This window comes from Lipotes vexillifer, unplaced genomic scaffold (genome assembly GCF_000442215.2).
Source record: "Lipotes vexillifer unplaced genomic scaffold, Lipotes_vexillifer_v1.1 scaffold902, whole genome shotgun sequence".
NCBI classification, from domain to species: domain Eukaryota; kingdom Metazoa; phylum Chordata; class Mammalia; order Artiodactyla; family Lipotidae; genus Lipotes; species Lipotes vexillifer.
In genome coordinates this window covers 111,776-131,997 of record NW_006794304.1, presented here as the reverse complement: position 1 = coordinate 131,997, position 20,222 = coordinate 111,776, and the positions used below count along the sequence as shown (strand labels likewise).

Genomic DNA, 20,222 nt, shown 5'->3' with positions numbered 1-20,222 from the left:
TCCCCTGCCTCCAGGGATGGGGAACCACAGCATGTCAGAAACAAATCACACAGCTAGTTTGTGGCATGCCGTTCGCAGTAAACCAGGTTGCCTAAATATGGAAAACAGAGTTTTGTTAGTTCATTGATTTGTGTTTGCAAATGAATGTCACTAATTTTTAAAATACTGTGCTTAGTTAGACAAAACATTTACTGAGGTTCTACTATGTTCCAACATTGTGTTAGGTGCTGAGAACACAAAGACAAAAAAAGACACAGTCCTTGCCCTTAAGGAAGGAATAGTTCTATAAATAACTAATTATCCCAGGTCTGGTAGTGCAAAAGGTGCAAAACAGAAGTATGTGCCAGTTAACCAAGAGGAGGGAATGATTGACACTGTCTCAGGGAATCAGAAAGAGCATCACAGAGGATGTGACATAAACAAAGTTTTGAAGAACAAGTAGAAATTACCCAAGCAGATAAAAGAAAGACATTCCAGGAAAAGGAAAAGGCAGATATAACTGGGTCTTGTTCTGTATTATCCTATAGTGTCCTGATGGGAACTAATAGATAGTTTTAGGTAGAGGAGTGACAAGATCAGCTTTGCATTTCAGAGAGAAAATTCAGTGGTGTGGAGAATAGATTGGGATGGGGAAGAGGCAGAAGAAAGAGAAACTAGTTATGAGGAGGGCCCATTATTTCAGTCACCCATCAAGAGATGATGAGACCTGAACCAGAGCAGTGGCTGTTTGTTTAACAAAGACTCCATTCAAGGGAAACCCCAGCCTTGGGCTGAAGTGGTGGGGTGTGAGGGTTTATTAGAGGTCACTTCACCATCTATAATGAGGACAGTGATTTTAAGATATTTTTCACTTTCATTAATGAAAAACTCAAAGTGGTTAATGATGTGATGAGAGCAAATGAGACATGATGTCAGCACTGCTTCTCATCAGTACTCAAACTAAACTGCAAAAGAACATATTTGTTCCTCAAAATATTTTCTTTCTTTTTAAAGGTAAATCTATTTTTATTTTATTTATTTATTCATTCATTTTTTGGCCACACTGCGTGGCTTGTGGGATCCTAGTTCTCCAACCAGGGATGGAACTAGGGGCCCCTGCAGTGGAAGCGTGGAATCTTAACAACTGGACTGCCAGGGAATTCCCTGTTCCTCAAAATCTTTTCTTTCTAACAACTGTCTAGGCTCTCCATCATATATAAATCTTTATTCCAACTGCTATCTCAGTGTTTTACAGCAAGAAACACCTTCATGTCTATTGTTATGATGCCTCTTTACTGCAAAGTCCATTTCCAAGGGTGCTACCAAGCATTCTCCTAGGTCATGCAGTGCATGTCGATGTGGGCCAGCACTGGACAGTGTGTGACATGCTGCTGTCCTTCATGACCATGTTCTGAAATAGTTCTCTCTGTGCAAGAATGAGTAATACTAAACCTTAAATAGCTCAACTCAAAGGGAATACCCCTGGAAGCTCATCTTGAAAAGAGGACCCCTTTCTGCAGATTAGCAAAGAGTTGGCTCAGCAAGTCTGGGTTAGCTCAGTGGAAGGAAAAGCTGACACCTACCAGTATGTTCTGGGGGCTCCCCCTTTCTAACAAGGCCATTTCATCAAAAGGGAGCTCCCATTGTTACAGAGTCACCTAGCTCTTCCATGCACAGAGCAGGTCCTTCTCCCTGGTACTCCCAATCCAGGAAGCATGGCAACAATCTTGGAAGGATGGAACCTGGACACTTCTCATGGACCAGAACCTTGTCACGTGGCCACACCTGCTACACAGGATGCTGAGAAATGTAATCCTTAGCTGGGCAGCCATGTGACTGGACAAGACTTGCACTGTCATGGGAGAATGAAAATGCCCCTGGAGGCACACCTAGTAGCCCCTGTAACACAGTGCTGGGTAGGATAGGCAGTTGCAAGGGATTTTTCTGGAAGCTGTGAACTCTGTAATAATTTTTACCTCGATGGTCCCAGATCTTAAATTAGTGTATGGTATGGTTTAGGACAACCCTTCCCCCACTAACAATTCTGAGAGGAAACTTCCACCAACAAAAAGATGTCTCTTGAAGATGGTTGACTCCTTCAAGTTGATGTGCTCCAGGCAGGCGGCCTTTCTGACAGAACCACATGAAAGGCAGGAAGGAGATCTGGCACTCTCAGACGGTTACGTTAGCGTCTCAGTAACTCCTGGGGTGAGCTACATTTGTTTCTCAGATTCTTTTTATTTTCTTCTTTACCTGCCTTAAAGAATAAAGTTTTGGGGACTTGAGAGAGAGGACCTTTTGTGTTTCTGTGGCAGCAGACTTTCAGAGATAAAAAAGGCCTTTCAGCATTTTCCTTGGATGCATGTTTATGTGCCAAGTTATCAGGTTTAAACCACAGCCAATCTAATAGAAGACCAGGGGTGGAGACTTGTGCAAAGAACTCTTCATAAAATGTACTGGAGTTATCAACCAGCCTGCTCAACTACCTCTAAGAGGCTCCAGGGGAGAAAAAGTCCCAAACCTCCTGTTTAAGAATGTTAAGATAACATTTTTTTTGTGGATGAAGAATGGGACCTGTGGACTCCAAAACAATATTGGCCTGATTTTCGAGCATTGCCATCCTGAGGGGCCTCACTACGTGACTGAGCAAAAAGAAGGAGAGCTGGAGATTCTGCCACAGGAAATGGTGGTTTGAAATAGGAACACAGATGGTGCTGAGAGCACAGATGCACACCTTCTTCCTGGTTCCATTTTGTTATAATAAAACACATGCCAAATAGGTCATTTCTTGTTCCCTTCTACTCCTGCCTTGGGCCATTCAGAAGGTGACTCTGCATTCCTTCCCAGACTTTCTCATACTTAGTGCTCTGATAATTCTTAACAAAAGGGACATGACAGAATTCTCCAAGCTTCATTCTATTGCCTCTAAATTCACTTAGTCCATCACAGTTATATTGAGTGCCCTCCTGCCCTACACTGTGTCATGTGGAAAGGGTAATGCATATGAAGCATAAGGTACAGCATCTACCTTTGAGGAGTTTACAATCTAGATAGGACTCAGAAGCTACTAGGTAGAAAAGTATGATCATATTAAGGAAACTACTACTAGACTTCCTCTTTGGAAGGGAACAGAGTTTGTTTAGGATAGTAGCTTCATAAATGCTAGACTGCCGAAGGTGAGACCCCTCCCCCAAAGAATCCAGCTGTAGGTTAGATAGCTCTGTATTATAATGGGGGAAGATGTTGCTTGTGCAGATATAGGAAGAGAAAGAGGGTCTGAGCCTGTCAGATGGTGGGAAGCTGCCTGTTTCATGATGGAATCTGCTCCTTGTGACCTTTCAAATCTACACTAGAGGATTTGAACTCACAAAATTCTTAGTGTAGGTTTTTTGGTTTTGTTTTGTTTTTTGTAGAAACTGATGAAGGCACTGTACCTTGCACCCAGGACAGCTGAGACTAGAAGAAGTAGAGCTGCAGGAGAGAAAACTAAGAGGACCATGAGGATGTTATTCCCAGAAATTACAGAAATCATGGGCAGCCTGACCCCACCAAGCTGTAAAAGTAGCATTTTGTCCATATTTACCCAAATTCCTGACAGCCTAGAGTCTCTGACATTTAGTTTCCATATACATATCATAATTGAATAAGAGCACCAAAAAGATGAGCACCAAGTGTAGAAATATTTGGACCTGGTAGACAGATAGAGAAATTAAGTCATAAGCAAATGACATGATGGTGCTGAGGCATCCATCCTTCACTGATGTTCAGGGACCCCTCTGGACTTGAGATCAAACCTATCTCCTGTCCTTATAATCAACAAGCAAGAATTTACCAAGGACCTCTATGTGTCAAGTAGTAAGAGAGCTGCAAAAGAAGTAAAGAGGTGGTCTCTGACCTCCAAGACCCTAGCAGCTAGTTAGAGAATTGAGGCAAGTGAAGTTGACATTTATTCACCACATGCTGGATTGCAGGCATTGCTCTGAGCACTTTCCATACATTATTTCATTGGTTCATCAGAACAACTCCGTGAACTGAATATTTTTATGTTCATTTTGCAGATGAGGAAACAGGGGCCCCAGAGAGTAGGAGCAGCCTATCTGAGGTCACAGAGCTATCAAGTGGTAGACCCAGAATTTGAATCCATCTGTCTGGCTCCAAATGCCCTCACTGAAAATAGTCTCCACAGCAGACATAATTCTAAGATGTAGGACATAAACCAAGGTGCTTCAGAGTCCAAGGGGGAGGGAAGAATGGGAGATGGAATGGTCAGGAAAAGTCACACAGAGGAAGTAAGATTGGCCTGGGGGGTCAGGACTCAGCAGTGTGTGTGTGGGGGAACTGCTGAAGGTGCAGTGGGAGGGAGAATAGAGGACCGAGCACATGCACAGGTGTTGGTTGCAAGATGGTGAAGGGACTAGTTGGCACCTCAGAGGGCTTTTGACTCACGAGGTCTCCCAGGCATCCCAGCCTTCTGCTGCTTTCCATGTGGAGGCCTCACCACCACAGGCTAAAACACAAGCTATAAATTCTGCAGGTCTTATGTCACCTGGCTCAACCATCACCTGCTTCTGTGACTCTAGGTATGCTTGTCTGAGTCTCAGTTTCCTCAACATAAAATTAGTGAGCTGGGTGAGATAAGCACTACAGTTCCTTTAAGGTTACAAAAGTCCATGGTCCTGTAACTTAAATCCTCCAGTAGATTCATATTACTTTGTATCCAAAGACTAGGAGAAAACTTGGACTTCTGAAATATCTTTCAGGACTGTGGCCAGGTTTCCTCTCAGATCTGGCTGGACTGACCGAAGCTGGTCATGTATGTCATAGGACAAGTGGAACAGATAGCTTTCATCCTCCTGAGATCCGGGAAAGAAAGAGAGGGCTGGTGTTATTGTGTTCTCTGGACCAGCAATATGTCCCCATCATTTTTAGTTTATGTGAGTAGGTGGGCAGGTGAGCTGTCAGCAACAGGAAAAAATCTCACTTGGCAGAAGTGCTACAGATGCACTTATGTCATCTGCTATTTCTTAAATTTATTTTATGTATGTATCTACATATTTATTTATTTTGCTATTTTCTAGTTTTAGATGCACCACCTTGTTGGTTTTATTTCATTTTTATCTGAATGAAATTTGAGAGAACTAGTATTTTTTAAAACGACTTAAATAGTTGCAGTGTTTGTTCTTAAATTAACCATTGTTTTAGAAGGTCTCAAAATACATGAAGGAAGAAAAAAGAGGAAATAGTCTTGAAATACTAAGTGCTACTATGACTATTTGCTGGGTCAGTTCCATGGGCTGATGAAACCTGGTGGTACTTAGGCTTCTGGCTCTGCTTCTTTATCTTAGGATCTGAAAGCTTTCTCCATGGGTTTCTGGTGTTGGCAACATCTATCTGAATAATCAGTCTCTCACTGTTTCTTGGACAAAACACACACACACACACACACACATCTGTGAAGTGAGTTCTCAGCAACCATAAGCCATTCAGAGTGGTTACTCAGGGTACAGCTTCTCACAGGGCAATTCTAGCCTCAGCAGTGATTTTGTGCTCATATTTCATGCTTTATATAAATTCAGGAGTCTTACTACAACTCTCTTCTTGCTCCCTAGCTTTTTTGATCAGGGGTCAAATGACGGCTGAAGTTGGTATCTGGCAGGGTTAAAACATGTTTAATTCTGGGAAGAGACACTATCATCAAGATTTTTACAAAACCAGTTCAGTGAGATTCCCTGGGATGACGATGTGTGAAAAACCTAGAAAGAAAAAGAGAATATTTTCAAACCCAGGAGGCAACCTCTGGTTATCTATCAGGCTGAAGGCCCACTTGGATCTTGGTGGGGTGCGTTTTCATCAATTTGTTGAGCCTTCAGTCTGTATCTTTGTTTAACTCTGTAAACATCTGAATTCTGTCTGCAAGCACTCTACCCCTTTGTACCCTACCTATTTCTTCCTTTCAGTTTCTTCCCAACAAATCCATCATAAGTTCAACAACAAGCAGGCTGGTTCCACAACCATCCTTATAAGTTACCCTTACACATTAATGTTACCTCCTGGTATTATTCTATTTAGAACGTGCATGCTATTACTTAGAACCCTAGTGGTGCTTCGGGTTGTCCCCCACCATTAATTATCCTGGTGTATCTTACCCCAAGCCCATAAGTCTCCCTGACTCTCCAAGAAGTCTGTCTTCAGTATTCAGCCATGTTTCTACTCCTAGACCAACCTCTAGTTCTTGAGGATCTCTGTGCCAGCTTCCTTATCCATAAAATGGGAGTAAGAAGAGTATCTACCTCATAGGATTTTTGTGAGGATTAAATACATTACTAAACAAGATACACTAAAAAAAAAAGCTTGGCCCATTGGAAATGCTCAATAGTTGTCTGTTATTATCTTATTGAGCCAAACGTCTTATTTACTGGGGTAAGAGGTCTCGCCCACTGTTTTCCAAAGTGCTGCTCCTGGTTCAGAAGGATTTGATAAAGGGAGCAAAGAAGAAAAAATGAAAATTGACTCTGATTTTTAGACTGGGTGATGTACTCTAGTGCTAATATCAAACACAGGACTGATTCAGAGGAAAACTACATGCATTTCTTTCAGTTCAGGTCTAGTGGGTTCAATACAGTTATTTGCATGGAAGGACAATAATAGCACTATTATGTTTATTTTTTAAAAAACATAAGTAGATCCTCCTTCCTCCCAGTGTCTCATGAGAATGGTGTGGGAGTATGGGGACAGCACATGCAGCCATCATGCTCTTTCTACCAAAATGGATACAGGACACATTAGAAATTTAAAAACAGAGAAACTGAGCAGAGAAGTTGACTTAGAGAAAACCAAGATAAGTTTAATTTTAGTCATGTGGTAAACTGTCTAAAGTGAAGTGAAAAATAAAACATTTGAATAGAAGAATCTTTAAAGAAATTAGGAGTATGAAAGTCAAAAGTAGTGAGAGAAATCGGGATAAGAAAACAGATCTGGAACTCTTCAGTGGTCTAAAGCTGATCTCTAAAACCATAAGATCGAATGTCTCCCTTAAGGAAGAATGTAGACAGAAAACATGAGGCTAGGTCTCCCCACTTCTGCATGGGATGTTTTTAAACTCACAGCACTTTTGAGACTGCACTTTGACTTTTTTTTCAGAATCAAGACAATGGGCACTGTATGCTGGGCTCTTCTTAGGGGTCATCGTTGGTGTCATCATGATTCTGCAAGTGGTAATACTACTGTTGAGAAGAAGAGGTAGGTGACAATAGATTCTTATCAGACTCCCTGTGGTAAGCAGGGGACCTCTCCCCACAAGCACTTGCCCTCACCACTGTGGCTTTCTGCAAGCAATGCCTTTGCAAAAACACTACATAAACATATCCTGGGATCTTGTTCAATTCAGTTTCATTCAACATGTCTTGCTTGATCCCGCCACAGTAGGCTGTGGGGATAAAAAGATAGATGAACCACAGGTATTTAATATGGGAGACATAACACAGATAATTAAATTCAGTATATATGACTAACACTGCAGCAGAAGTGTGTACAGGATGCTGAAGGGATCCAGATAAGAAGCTTAAAATATTCACTAGGAGCAGAATACAGAGGACCCTTGAATCTTGTTCAACAGAAAAGTTATAACTACTGACTAATAATAAAAAGGATGCTTTTACCCAAGGGTTGAAACCTTCCTATAATTTCTTTTTTTTAATTAATTATTTTATTTATTTTTGGCTCTGTTGGGTCTTCGTTGCTGTACACGGGCTTTCTCTAGTTGCGGTGAGCGAGGGTTACTCTTCGTTGCGATGTGCGGGCTTCTCATTGAGGTGGCTTTTCTTGTTGTGGAGCACAGGCTCTAGGCATGTGGACTTCAGTAGCTGTGGCTAGCGGGCTGTAGAGTCCAGGCTCAATAGTTGTGGCATGCAGCCTTAGTTGCTCCACGGCATGTGGGATCTTCCCAGACCAGGGCTCGAACCCATGCCCCCTGCCTTGGTGGGTGGATTCTTAACCACTGTGCCACCAGGGAAGTCCCTATAATTTCTTTTTATGCTTACAATATCCCTCTGAGAAAAGGAGGGTATAGTTGTTTCTATGTGACTTAGCAATGGGGTAACCAAGGCACAGAGAGGCTGACTCCTGCAAAGTCACCCAGCTGATTGGTGAGGGAATCAGAGCTGCAACTATGTGTCCCAACTACCAGGGCGTGTTCCTCTAGGAAGGCCCACAGCTTATCAGAAGACAGCAGAGAGAACACACGTTACTACCATTTTAGCACAAATTCTGACTCATCTTGGACAAGTGTGCAATTCATGAGGTCACTTAAAGCCAAACTAAATAGCTATGGAAAGTTACCCAGGGTAGACTGAAACCATTAGGGTCCAATTACTCCCTTGCAGTTTCAATGCCTAGAGTTAGTATCTCCTGGTCTCACCTCCAAGTTGTCCTATGATTCAATATCCTGGGCAATGTGCTCCCCTCAGCCACACTACCCACCACCCACTCACATTAGCATCAGAAGATCCTGCCCCACGATCAGGACAGATCCCTGGGCTGGTCTTCCCATGGGGAGAATAGAACTTGATCCTCACACCACAGATCTGATGGCCGATCTCATTCTCAAGTAGATCAGTGTTCTCCACATATAACCTTCTTGGAAAAGCCCTGTCTCAGCACTCTGATGTTGTTTTTGCTTATGTAAAAAAATCTAGGTCATAGCAAGCCGCCTACTTTGTCTCATTTCCTCCACTTAAGAGGTAGCTGGGGAGGAGTGGGGGGAGTGCGGCAATGCAGACAGAAATCACGATAAGAGTCTATGGGGATGGGCCAGGGCAACCACATTTGTCTTAGACAATAAGGAAGCAGTGAAACACCAGCAATGAGAAAACTGAGATTAACATACCTGCATTAACCCAGCTAGTGAAGGTCCTGGGATCCTAACCTGCACTTTTTCCTCGACTACATCCTGCTCATCACATGGTTGTCTCTGAAGGGAATAGCACTCGCCGCCCCACTACAATTCTCTACTACTTTTCCCAAACACGTACCCATCCTTGTTTCTAATCACTGTGTATTCCTTGTAAACCAGGAACATACAAAACCCTGCCTTAAGTCTGTGGGAAAAGCTTATACTTAATTGCTGTACCCCCATAAGACTTTGCTCAAGAGATTCTGTTGCCAACTTCTATTGGTGTCACACCCAGAATGCAGCCTGACTCTGAAGGTTTTCAGATGGACTCTCTGGAAATTTCGTGTCCAGGAGATGCACTAGATAAGAACATAGATTTTTAGCATTCAAATGCAGACTTTGCCACTGACAAGCTCTGTGATCAAACGAAATGCAAACAAATCTGCAAAATGGGGATAATATTATGTACTTCATGGTATTGTTGTGGGGATCCATAAGTCAATACACTGAAAGCGCTGAACACGATGGCTTCCATAGATAGATGATGGATGAGAGATGGATAAATAGATGGATAGACACACACACACACACACACACACACACACACACACACACACAGAAAGACTAATCTCTTAATGTAAGCATGAATATTTAATCCCTATTGCCAGCAGAGGGCAGCGCTGGAAGGATATGGGAAGAGCACCTAGAACAGATTTAAAGTACTTGAGGTTAGGGTAACATAAGACAACTTTATGCCTCAGATGAGAGCTGAAAAGGATATTAGACCGACTATGACTTCATTTTACAGTTATGGTAGGAGAAGAGACCATTGAGATGACATGTTGTCCAATGCCACACAGGTAATGAGGGCTAGAAGGTGGATGCCCCAATTCTAAGGTCAAGACCTTTTTCGTTAGATCCTAAGGCCTTAGTGACTAGAGTTGAGCTGGCTCCTGAAAACCTGTTTCTGCATTGGGGAAAAAAAGCATGAGGCTGAATTATCTTGATCCAGTGGTCTTTTTGAGAAGCAACATTCAGCCTTGCCTTTTCCATCTCTCTGACTATTTAGGACTGTCCCATCAATTGTAATTTTCAGTTTGAGCTTACCTAAAAGACTGAAAGTCCTTAAGGACCAATGTCTGTTCTCTACACTATTTGTTCCCCTACAACACCTAGGACAGTGCTGAGTGGGGGCTTCTAACTGTGCAAACATTCATGGTTTTGAACTGAAGGATGTATTTCACAGAACTAATTTGTGCCCCCTCTGTTATCTCCTCTGATCACCCCAAACCCTATCCTCCCTCCCTATTCCCCCCCCCACACACACATCCTCAGCCAGTTATCAACGCTGACCAAAAAAGTGAAGTTGGAACCACCAGGCAGGTACTCCATGCCCACACATGCACAGGAAAACCATACGTTGGCTTCTTTGAATTCTTCGAGCTTCCCAGCGGCTGCCCATCATTTCCTTCCCAAGTGTCACCCCCTCATGCAGCACCTTCATCACGTACATACATACAAGGCCTTTCCCTTCCAAATAAATATATACCTCTCCTAAGTGCTATTCCCTCAGAGACATGCTCCTAGTTTTTTAAGAGAATAAATTAATTGGTGTTAAAATAAGTCTACCCAAAAGACTTCATGTGATTTCCTCTGAATCAAGTCTCCATTGCTTTTGTCTGGACTTTGCAATAGTCTCAAAACAGGCCTCCCTGCTCCCGTCTGTTTTTTACCCTCCATCCTTCTCACTGCTACATGATATATCCAAAGAATATCACAAAACATTAGAAAGAATGAGATAGGTCTACTGCACTAGCATGGAAAATGTCCTCAACACATTTTAAGTGAAAGGGTCAAGTTACAGAGAAGTGTATGGAATGACTGTATTTGCAGAAGAAATATCTGTATAAGTATAGCAAGTGTCCAGAACTGCACCATCTAATACGGTAGTCATCAGCCATATGTGGCTGTTTAAATTTAAATTAATTAGAATTAAACACAATTTTAAAAAATTTAATTGAAATATAGTTGATTTACCATGTTGTGTTAATTTCTGCTGTACAGCAAAGAGATTCAGTTAGACATATATATATATACATTCTTCTTCATAGAATTAAAAACAATTTAAAATTCAGTTTCTCGGTTGCATTAGCCACAGTTCAAGTGCTCAGTAGTGACTTGTGGCTTGCAGCTACCATAGTAGACTGCAAATATGGAACATTTCCGTTATCAAAGATGATGTTCCATTGTACAGAGCTGATCTGGAAGGATATACATCAAACTGTTAAAAGCAATTACTTCTGAGAATGAAATTGTACTGGTTAATGGGGGAAGGAGGACATACTTTTTACTCTCTATTATTTAAATTTTTATAACAAAAATGAATTATTCCTATAATTTAAAAAGAAAAAATTTAAAAACCGGTTAAAAATTTAAATGTTCTGCAATATATTAATTTCCAGAGACCCTAGGCTCTGAGCAAAAAAAGACGGTAGGCATTAGAATGACACTGCAGCTTTATTCCAAATAGTCCTAGGCAGATCATCCCCCTTACACCCCTTCCACTTACACATACACCAAGTCCCCCAGAAACAGGGAGGTGAGAAAGCTGTGAATGAACCAACATGCTATGAGCTAAAGAATTCAAAAGAGGTATAAATAACTTGCCCTGCCCCTAAAGAATTCTATTAGGAGATCAGATATGCACATCAAACAATAGAGATCAAAATAATTGAATGGCATCTCAATTACACCTAACGATTACACCTAACACTATGTGCCAGGCACTGTTCTATACACTTTACAAGTAATATCTCATGTAATCATCACGACAGCCCTGTGAGGCAGGTATTTCAATCCCATTTTACAGATAGGGAAATAGGCCAAGAGAGATCAAGTAACTAACCTAATGTCATATGTCAAATGTGCACGGGGTTTGGGACTCAGTGCCTTGTTCCTGTGGTACTTCTGGGGAAGGTGGGTGTGAAATGGGGGGTAAAGACCAGACAGGTCTGAGCAGAGAGTTCATGCTGGGGACCAGAGGGAGATAACCACTATGGTTTCTTTTCCCCAGGTAAAACAGACAATTACCAGCCAACAATGGAAGCAAAAAGCCTTACTATCTATGCCCAAGTCCAGAAATCAGGTGTAAGTCCTATACTGTCTTTGTCTGGGGTGGACCTGTCATGTTTCCCATGGAATCCCTGGCCATTCAGTTCACTTTGCATGTCTGACATTCATGGTTCTACATGGGGTCTGAAGCAGAGGAAATTAAGAAAGCAGAAGTCAAGAACAAGAGCTCTCTAAAAGGACATTAACTTCAGTGTTAGATGGGACTATTTATTATTTGAAATAATGGGAAACACTGGGTAATTTTCTGGTCATCTGTTTCTTCGTAGGAAAAATTGAGGAAGCTAGAAACATGATGTATGAACCCTTCCAGCTTTGGCATTCTAGGAGTCTACGGTTCTCTGTTATCAAACTCTTTCATTCTCTATGGAAAAGGGTGCCGGCTTGAGGAGAGAGGGGAAGATTGAGAAAGGCTATTGTGTGACATGTTGGTCTGATCCAAGCTTAAGAGTTTGCAAACATCAAAGAGACAAGGAAGGAAGATCTTGAGGATTCTGCCTAGAGAGTGGCTGGTGAGATGGAAGATGGTATGTAGGCAGCAGATGAAAGCAAAACTGTGACGGAGTGATGGTTGTGCTGAAACAGAAGAGATGGATTTTAAAAAACTAGAGTCATGATGAAGTTGAGGAGCAGATAAGTTAGAAGTAAGAGGGAAGCTAAAGAATGATGGTTAGATATGAAGATATTGTAGTTTTTCAGACATGAAGGCAATTCTAGGTGATGTATAGGCCAGAAAATGGCCATTCAGGGTGTAGGGGAAGGCAAATTCTTGAGTAAAAGATGTGAAGGTAAAGACAGCTTTGATTAGCACCTTGGAAAATTGCATCAGATGACAGTAAATGCATTTCTGATAACCAGAGATAAACTCTTGGACAAAGCCCTTCTTTCTGCTGTCCCCTAGTGGCCTGAAGGGTTTATTACACAGGCCATGACCACCGTTGAGAACCAAACTCCATTTAAATATATGAGTCCCAAGAGCAACCTCTTTTGCATATACATATTTAGGTAATCAGGTTCAACTTAACCATGGTGCCTTCCCTATCTATTCTATCCCATGTTGCTAGCACTCCTCTTTTTAATGTAAAGTATGACATCCATACAAAAAGTGCACAGTGTATAAATGTCAGCTCAATGAATTACCCCATCTTGATACCTAGTAAAGCAAGTCTCCCCAGCTTGTTTTTCTTCAAGAGCTTTTGGTTGTTTTTGTCCCTTTGTACTTGCATATGTATTTTCAAATCAGCTTCTCAAGTATCACAGAAAGGGGAAAAATCCTATTAAGATTACATTGAATCTGCAGATCTATTTGAGGAGAAATTATATCTTTCAGTATTGAGTCTTCTAGGACCATAAAACCACCACCCAGATCAAGGAACAGAACACTGTTTCCACCCCTAGAAGACCTCCTTGTGTGCCTCATAATCACTATCTTCTCTCTCCTCCCCAAAGATTCCCTATCCTGACTTTCTGAAAATACAGTTTACTCTTTTTTTTTTCCCCTTTGGACTTTATAAAAATGGAATCTTATAGCATTTTTCCTCCTGTGTACAGTTTATTTTGCTCAATATTACCTTTTATGAGATTCATGCATGTCTTTGAGCTTAGATATAGTGCATTCATATTCATTGCTTTATGGAATATCAATGTATACATATACAAGAGTTTATTTTTCCAGTTGACTACTGATGGACATTTGTGTTATTTCCAGTCTGAAGCTATTATGAAAATTGCAGCCATTCATATTCATATTCATATGTGTGCTTCTTGGTAGATATGTGCACATATTTTTGTTGGGGATATACCTAAATGTAGAATTGCTAAGTCATAGAGTATGCATATCCTCAAATTGATTAGATAAGGCCAAACTGTTTTTCAAAGTGGGTGTACCAATTTACATTTTTGCAACTACATACAAGAGTTTCAGTTGCTACACATTCTAATCAAAACTTGGTGTTATTGGTCTTTTAAATTTTAGTCATTCTTTTGGATGTGTCTTTTTATAGTTCTATTTTGCATTCCTCTAATTATTAAGAAAGTTGAACAATTTGTATAAATTTGTATAAATATCCTCTTTCTTAAAGTGACTGTTAAATCTCTTGCCAATTTTCCCTTGCATTTCAGTCTGTTTTGGGTGGGATTATTATAAGGCCTTTAAACATTTTAAGCAGTTATATTTTAGCAAATACCTTCACCCATCTTGTGGCTTGCCTCTGCAATTTCTCAAAGATACATTCTGATAAAGGAAAGTTCTCAATTTTAGTGTAGAACAATTTCGTCATCTCTTCCTTTGTGTTATAAAAAGATAACACTTTTTGTATTCCAGTTAAGAAATCTTTCTCTACTCCCAGGTATGAAGATATTCTTCTATCATCTTCTAAAAACTGTATGGTTTATCTTTTCAACTTATATCTGCCATGCACCTGAAAATGATTTTTTGAGTGTGGTGTGAGATGGGTCAAGTTTTATTTTTTTCCATATGGATATCCTATTGACTATATTTAAAAACTGTCCTTGCCTCACTGCAGTGCCACCTCATTATAAATCAAGGTTCCATCTGTGTGTGGATCTATTTTGAAGTTCTCTATTCTGCTCCATTGGTTTATTTCTTTACAATTGCACCAGAACCATACTGTCTTAACAAATCTGTGATTGCAGATTTATTACAAGTTTGATATCTGGTGAAACAAATCTTTTTACTTGTTCTTGTTCTTCAAGTTCTTGGCCATTTTTGGTCCTTTGCATTTTCATCTATATATTTTAGATTCAGTTTGTAAAAATCCTCCTTAAAATCCTGCTGGAATTTTAATTAGAACTGCATTGATCAATTTCAAAAGACCATATATGTTTTCCTATTGAGTCTTTCAATTCACAAAATGATACATCCTTTCCTTTATTTAGATCTTTAATTTTACCCAATCACTCCTTGAATTATCTTCTGCAACATTACTTCCAAAGTGCTGGCTAGCTCCTTTTTACTAAAAGGACCTTTTTACTAAAAGGACCTTTTACTAAAAGCATTACCTGGGACCTAATGAGAAATGCAAAAAGTCAGGCCCCACCCCAGATCTTCTGAAATAGAACCAGACTTCTAACAAGATTTCCAGGTAATTCAAATGCACATTAAATTGTGAGAAGCCCTGCTCTACCCCAAGCACTTCCAGTAATTCACTGCCTCTCAAGGTAATTCATCCCACATTTGAGCACTTCTTACTATTAGAAAGATCTTCATTATATTGAACCAAAATATTACCCTAAAAATTCCAACCTTGGTTTAAAGCTGACAGACTGTACAGAACAAATGTAATTCCTCTTCTACATGGCAACCCATCAGATATATGAAGAGAAAGATCATGTCTCACCTTGAATCTTCTTTCCTCCAGTAAAGTTTTCCAATTCTTATCTCTTCCATCAGATGACAAGATTCCAAGTTCTCTCCCATTATAACCCATGTGCTTCCATTTTAAGGCTTGTTCTATGTCCAGGAAAGGCAGAGAATAGCATTATCCTACACCAGTGCCCCCAAGTATGTTGAAAAGATGACTTTCCAGGCATAAGATATGTTGTCTCCATCTTAGAGGGACGGGGTCTCAATTTATGCCTACACTGACTTCGTCCTTGAATTGTGAATTTTAATTCATTCTAAGTAACATTAACAAACATCAGCTGAAGGTTTTTATGTGCCTAGCACTGTTACATGGGGAATGCAAAGAAAACATAGGCTATTTCTCAAGGAATTGATAGTCTATTTGGAGAAGCGATATGTAAATATATCAGAGTGTCTTAAATCCAGTGTACAGTTAAGTGCCGTAATGTGTGAATTAGACTTTGGGTACCTGAGGAATTTAGGTAAAGGAGAGGTCATTATAAGTTGGGGTAACCAAAGAAGAACAGTATAATGGAAAATACATGCGCTTTAAGTTAAAAGATATTTTAAGTTAAAATCCTGGCTTTGATACTTCTTGCATGTTCACATTAGGAAAGTACTAAATCTTTCTGGGCTTTAGCCTCTTCATCTGTAAAATGTGAGTAACAGTATTTAACATAAAGAGTGGTTGTGAGACAAATGGGAAGATATATGTGAAGAACTTGGTGAACCTTAACACACTCGCACATGTGTGGTTATTATTAAGTTCAATATTTGGACAGGAAAGAGAATTGATGAGAAACCATATTAGAGTGAGTAATAGTAGTATTTCATGTTGTGGGTGATATGAGTGAGACTAAAATACTCTAAAAATCGTGTTGCCTTCAACTGCCTATGTAAGAACCACACCAATTTCAGTTCACTGTGAGGAAGATGTTTAAAACATCTGGGAAGTGATAATGATGAATCAGGCTGCCTCACAAGGCTGTGAGCTCCAAGATGTCACTCGGGGAGTCTGAGCAAAGCCCAGAGAATTGAGTTCCAGTGAATTTGGGGGAGAATTTTCACCTGGGAAGGAGGCTGGACCAAATGACTCCAAGGAGCTTTCTAACGCAAAACTTCTTGATGTTACGCTTCTCCATGGGGAAAGTTGAATGGGGAATAACTTGCTGCTCAGCTAATCTCCTGCTTTCTTTGCTTCCCTTGTAGTCTGTTCAGAAGAAACCTGACTCTCTGCCAGCTCAGGACCCCTGCACCACCATTTATGTTGCTGCCACAGAGCCTGTGCCAGAGCCCGTCCAGGTGAGGCATTGCTCTGTGCCTCCTCTCTGTAGAGAGGGAATAGGTGGAGGAGGGGAAAGGGTGGAACCTGTGTAGAGCTGAAATGGGAGACGTAGGCCCTTGCAAGCAGGTAGCAAGGAGCATCTGCAGCCTCAATTGCAGGGCTTCCGGGAAACCCCTCATGGCTGCTTACATGGGGTCTCTGCTCACTCTCTGCTCACCAGGCTTTCTCTGAGAGCTGTCACATCAGAATCAACTGGCATATTTGTTAAAAATAAAGGTTCCTGGGACCTTCTACCTAGGATTCTGTTCAATCAGAATGTCTATGGTGGGTAACCAGGCATCTTCATGTTAAAAAACAACATCCTCCTGGTGATCCTGATGCACATTTAAGTTCAGGAATCGCACCTTGAGTCCAGGAGTTCTCAAGTCCAGCTGCATAACAGAATTGCCAGGGGAGCTTTGTAAAAATGCTCATGCCTAGTCTCCATTCATCCCTGTTTAATCAGAACATTTAGGAGTAGAACTCTGCATAGCTGTAAAGCCTAGAAGAGAGTATGACACATGGCCCACCTGTTCTACCCCATTGCAAGATCGGCATGGATTAAGTTTACTTGACAGGAATCTTTCCTTTTACTAAACGAACAGAAGTAAATTCTGGGCTAAAATCTTGGCTTTATTTGGACCCTATTAAATAAAGCACTTTAGGAGACAATGGAGGATCAAAAGGCCACAAAAATGCCTACATTAACCCATTTTCCTCAAAGCTCCTACTGTACACATACTCAGCAATGCTTGGGAGGATGCCTCATCTTCACCTTGAGGTGTATTCACAGACCACTCTCCTATCCAAAGGGAAGTAAAAACATAAATCTGACTTTAAAAGCTTTAAATAATGTAGATTTTTAATGATGTTTTCTTGGGGAAGAAACACAGCACTCAGTATATTTCACATTTTACAGCAAAACCACCTAAATTCCCTCATTCCTGTCTCTTTCTGTCTCAGACTCTTGAATCTCCTCTCCCTGTGAGAAGTCTTTGCCCACAATCTTCATCTCTTCCCCATCCCTCTCTTGCAGGAACCACTTCTTTCTTCTCCCTTTGGGTCTCATTAATCCCCCCCACTTTTTAAAGCTCAGTAATTTAGAACTCTTTTGGCTTCTCTAAACTGAGTGCAGGTCCTCAGATGACTGGGATAGGTCTCCTAGTCTCCCTGATGACATGCATATGCTTGAAGGGAGCTGTAACCCATCTTGTGGGTGAGCAGGCAGTCTGGGAAGCTGAGTGCTACCTCTAGCAATACCCAGCTGTGGCAGACCCTGAGCAAGCTGCAATGCTACAGGATTCTTGAGACGCTTTCCTTTTTCTAAGCATCACTGTTTCCATTTGTAGCCTGTGAACCTAGTGCTGGTCCCTCCACCCACAGACTTGTTCTGTTTTGCCCCCAGGAATCAAGCTCCATCACAGTATATGCCAGCGTGACACTTCCAGAGAGCTGACACCACAGATCCAGTGAAGGGACTTTCTGAAGGAATACGGAGGAGCCAAAATAAACACTGAACTTGGTCCCAAGTCCCAAGTTTCTTGTGACATCTACACATCTGTACTCTTCTCAGATCGATTCCCTGGTGATGTTTCTCCCACATCTACCCGTGAAATAAATAAGGAAGTGAGGCTTCCCAAGCACTTAGCCTGCTCAGTGGGAGGCACAGGCTCAGAACAGAGAGCTGCTTGGAATAGCTTTCCATCTCTGTGGTGTAGCAGATGAAATGGATAATGCCAGTCCAGTGAGGTGTCTCGCTCTTTGCTGCAATTGGGTAATAAAAGCCAAAGGCAGAAAGTCAGGACAGGACATCTAGTACCTATCTCAGACAGCTGACCACCAGCCACAAAGTCTGGAACAGCGTACACTTGGGCTGCCTGTCCTTGGTCTGGGAGCTGCTCCCAATCACCATGCAGACTTGATCAAGGCTCTGGGCCTCAGTTTCTCTCTCTGGATAGACAATGAGATTATTGTCTCAATGAGATTAATAAACACTCTGAGATTATTCCATAAAGGAAGCTAATAAAGTATTTTATTTGTAAAACCTGGAAGCTAAGAGTCAATAAACTGAAAATATGACTTTGAGGTCTCTGAGCTTTGAATAACGGAATGAAAAAAAATCTAAGATTCTTAAAAGTACAGTTTTGTGCAAATGATGTTCAGATTTAAAGAAAAGTGGTATGGCTTCCCTGGTGGCGCAGTGGTTGGGAGTCCGCCTGCCGATGCAGGGGACACGGGTTCGTGCCCCGGTCCGGGAAGATCCCACATGCCGCGGAGCGGCTGGGCCCGTGAGCCATGACCGCTGAGCCTGCGCGTCCGGAGCCTGTGCTCCGCAGTGGGAGAGGCCATAGCAGTTAGAGGCCCGCGTACCGCCAAAAAAAAAAAGAAAGAAAAAAGAAAAGTGGTAAGTGTTTGGTGATGTTGTTACAAAGGAACTTGGGATAATCAGAACTTGTCCCAGAGTGACTTTTCACTTCCCCAAATGATTTTTAAATCCTAGTTCTCTGCTTACTCTGTTGAACAACAAACCTGGAGCCTCAACTAAGACTCTTCAAACTGATTCTGAGTCCATTTTACATCCATGGCCTCACATCCTCAGGGTCTCTACCAGACACTTCTTAATCCTTGCATACCTCTCCCCGTCACTAAATGTATCTTGAAGTAGACAATAACATATATTGGCCCAACAGTTTCAAGTAATTGAATGCTTAATAATTTAAATTATTGGCTGCAGACAGAAAGAATCTCTTCCATTAAAGTCCTATTTCCCTTCTATTCTTGCTTTCAGATAGGCCTTCTTCAATTTAAGCACTTCTGTCTGATAGGGTCTTGTGTGACCCTAATGAGCACTTTAAGAAATCACCAACTGTCTTACACCCATATAATAAGAGTCATCAACTTTCCAGCTCAAAACTCTGAGCTCCTTATAGCCTTGTACTTTATCCCCTCTATTCAATCAGTTCACATTTTAGCTCTGTTGTTTGGAGCATCCCACTTCCTGGAACCAATGCAGTAGTGTTCTTTTTTGTGAAGAACAGAAACTGACTCCGCATTTTTCTATGTAGAAAAGGAATCTATGGAAAAGATACTGGTTGGTTCAGATAACTGCTAGGAGGTTCTGTAAAATGATGGTTTGAAAATGAGCAAGCAAGGGGAGACTTGGACTGTGACTAGGGCCACAGCCCAAATCACAAACCCAGCCCAGGGATGACAATGCTGGGCACCAGTTGTTTTGCTGTTGTCCTCCCAGCACTAGACCCAGACTCCATCATTCCCTCCCTGCCTCAGCTGGACTTGAAAACTCCAAATTGCTGTTGTACTATCTGTACCAAAGTGACATCTCCAGGGTCCATTCTTCAGCTTTTCATCTCTAGTTTCTAAATCAGAGTCCAGACCAAGCGGCCAATCCTAGGTCACACATCCATGTTCTACCTCCAAGGGAGGTTGGGAATTGAATACATGGCATTTTCCATGTTCATAGCAGTGGTGGTGGTGGGGTCTGTCTCTTATGAATTAGGGAATTCCCCAAACACAAG

The 20,222-nt window shown here is 41.4% G+C and overlaps 1 protein-coding gene across 1 annotated transcript in view; it reads left to right on the top strand.

Annotated features, from left to right (window-relative positions):
• Window positions 1-18,765, top strand: part of SLAMF1 (signaling lymphocytic activation molecule family member 1) — a 33,479-nt gene extending 14,714 nt beyond the window's left edge. Inside the window, exons 4-7 of the mRNA XM_007467101.1 lie at window positions 7,120-7,218; window positions 11,943-12,016; window positions 16,572-16,664; window positions 18,092-18,765. Of these exons, the coding sequence (XP_007467163.1) occupies window positions 7,120-7,218; window positions 11,943-12,016; window positions 16,572-16,664; window positions 18,092-18,142 (317 nt within the window). The 3' untranslated portion in view covers window positions 18,143-18,765. The remainder of the gene's footprint in view (window positions 1-7,119; window positions 7,219-11,942; window positions 12,017-16,571; window positions 16,665-18,091) is intronic.
• The last annotated feature ends 1,457 nt before the right edge of the window (window positions 18,766-20,222 follow it).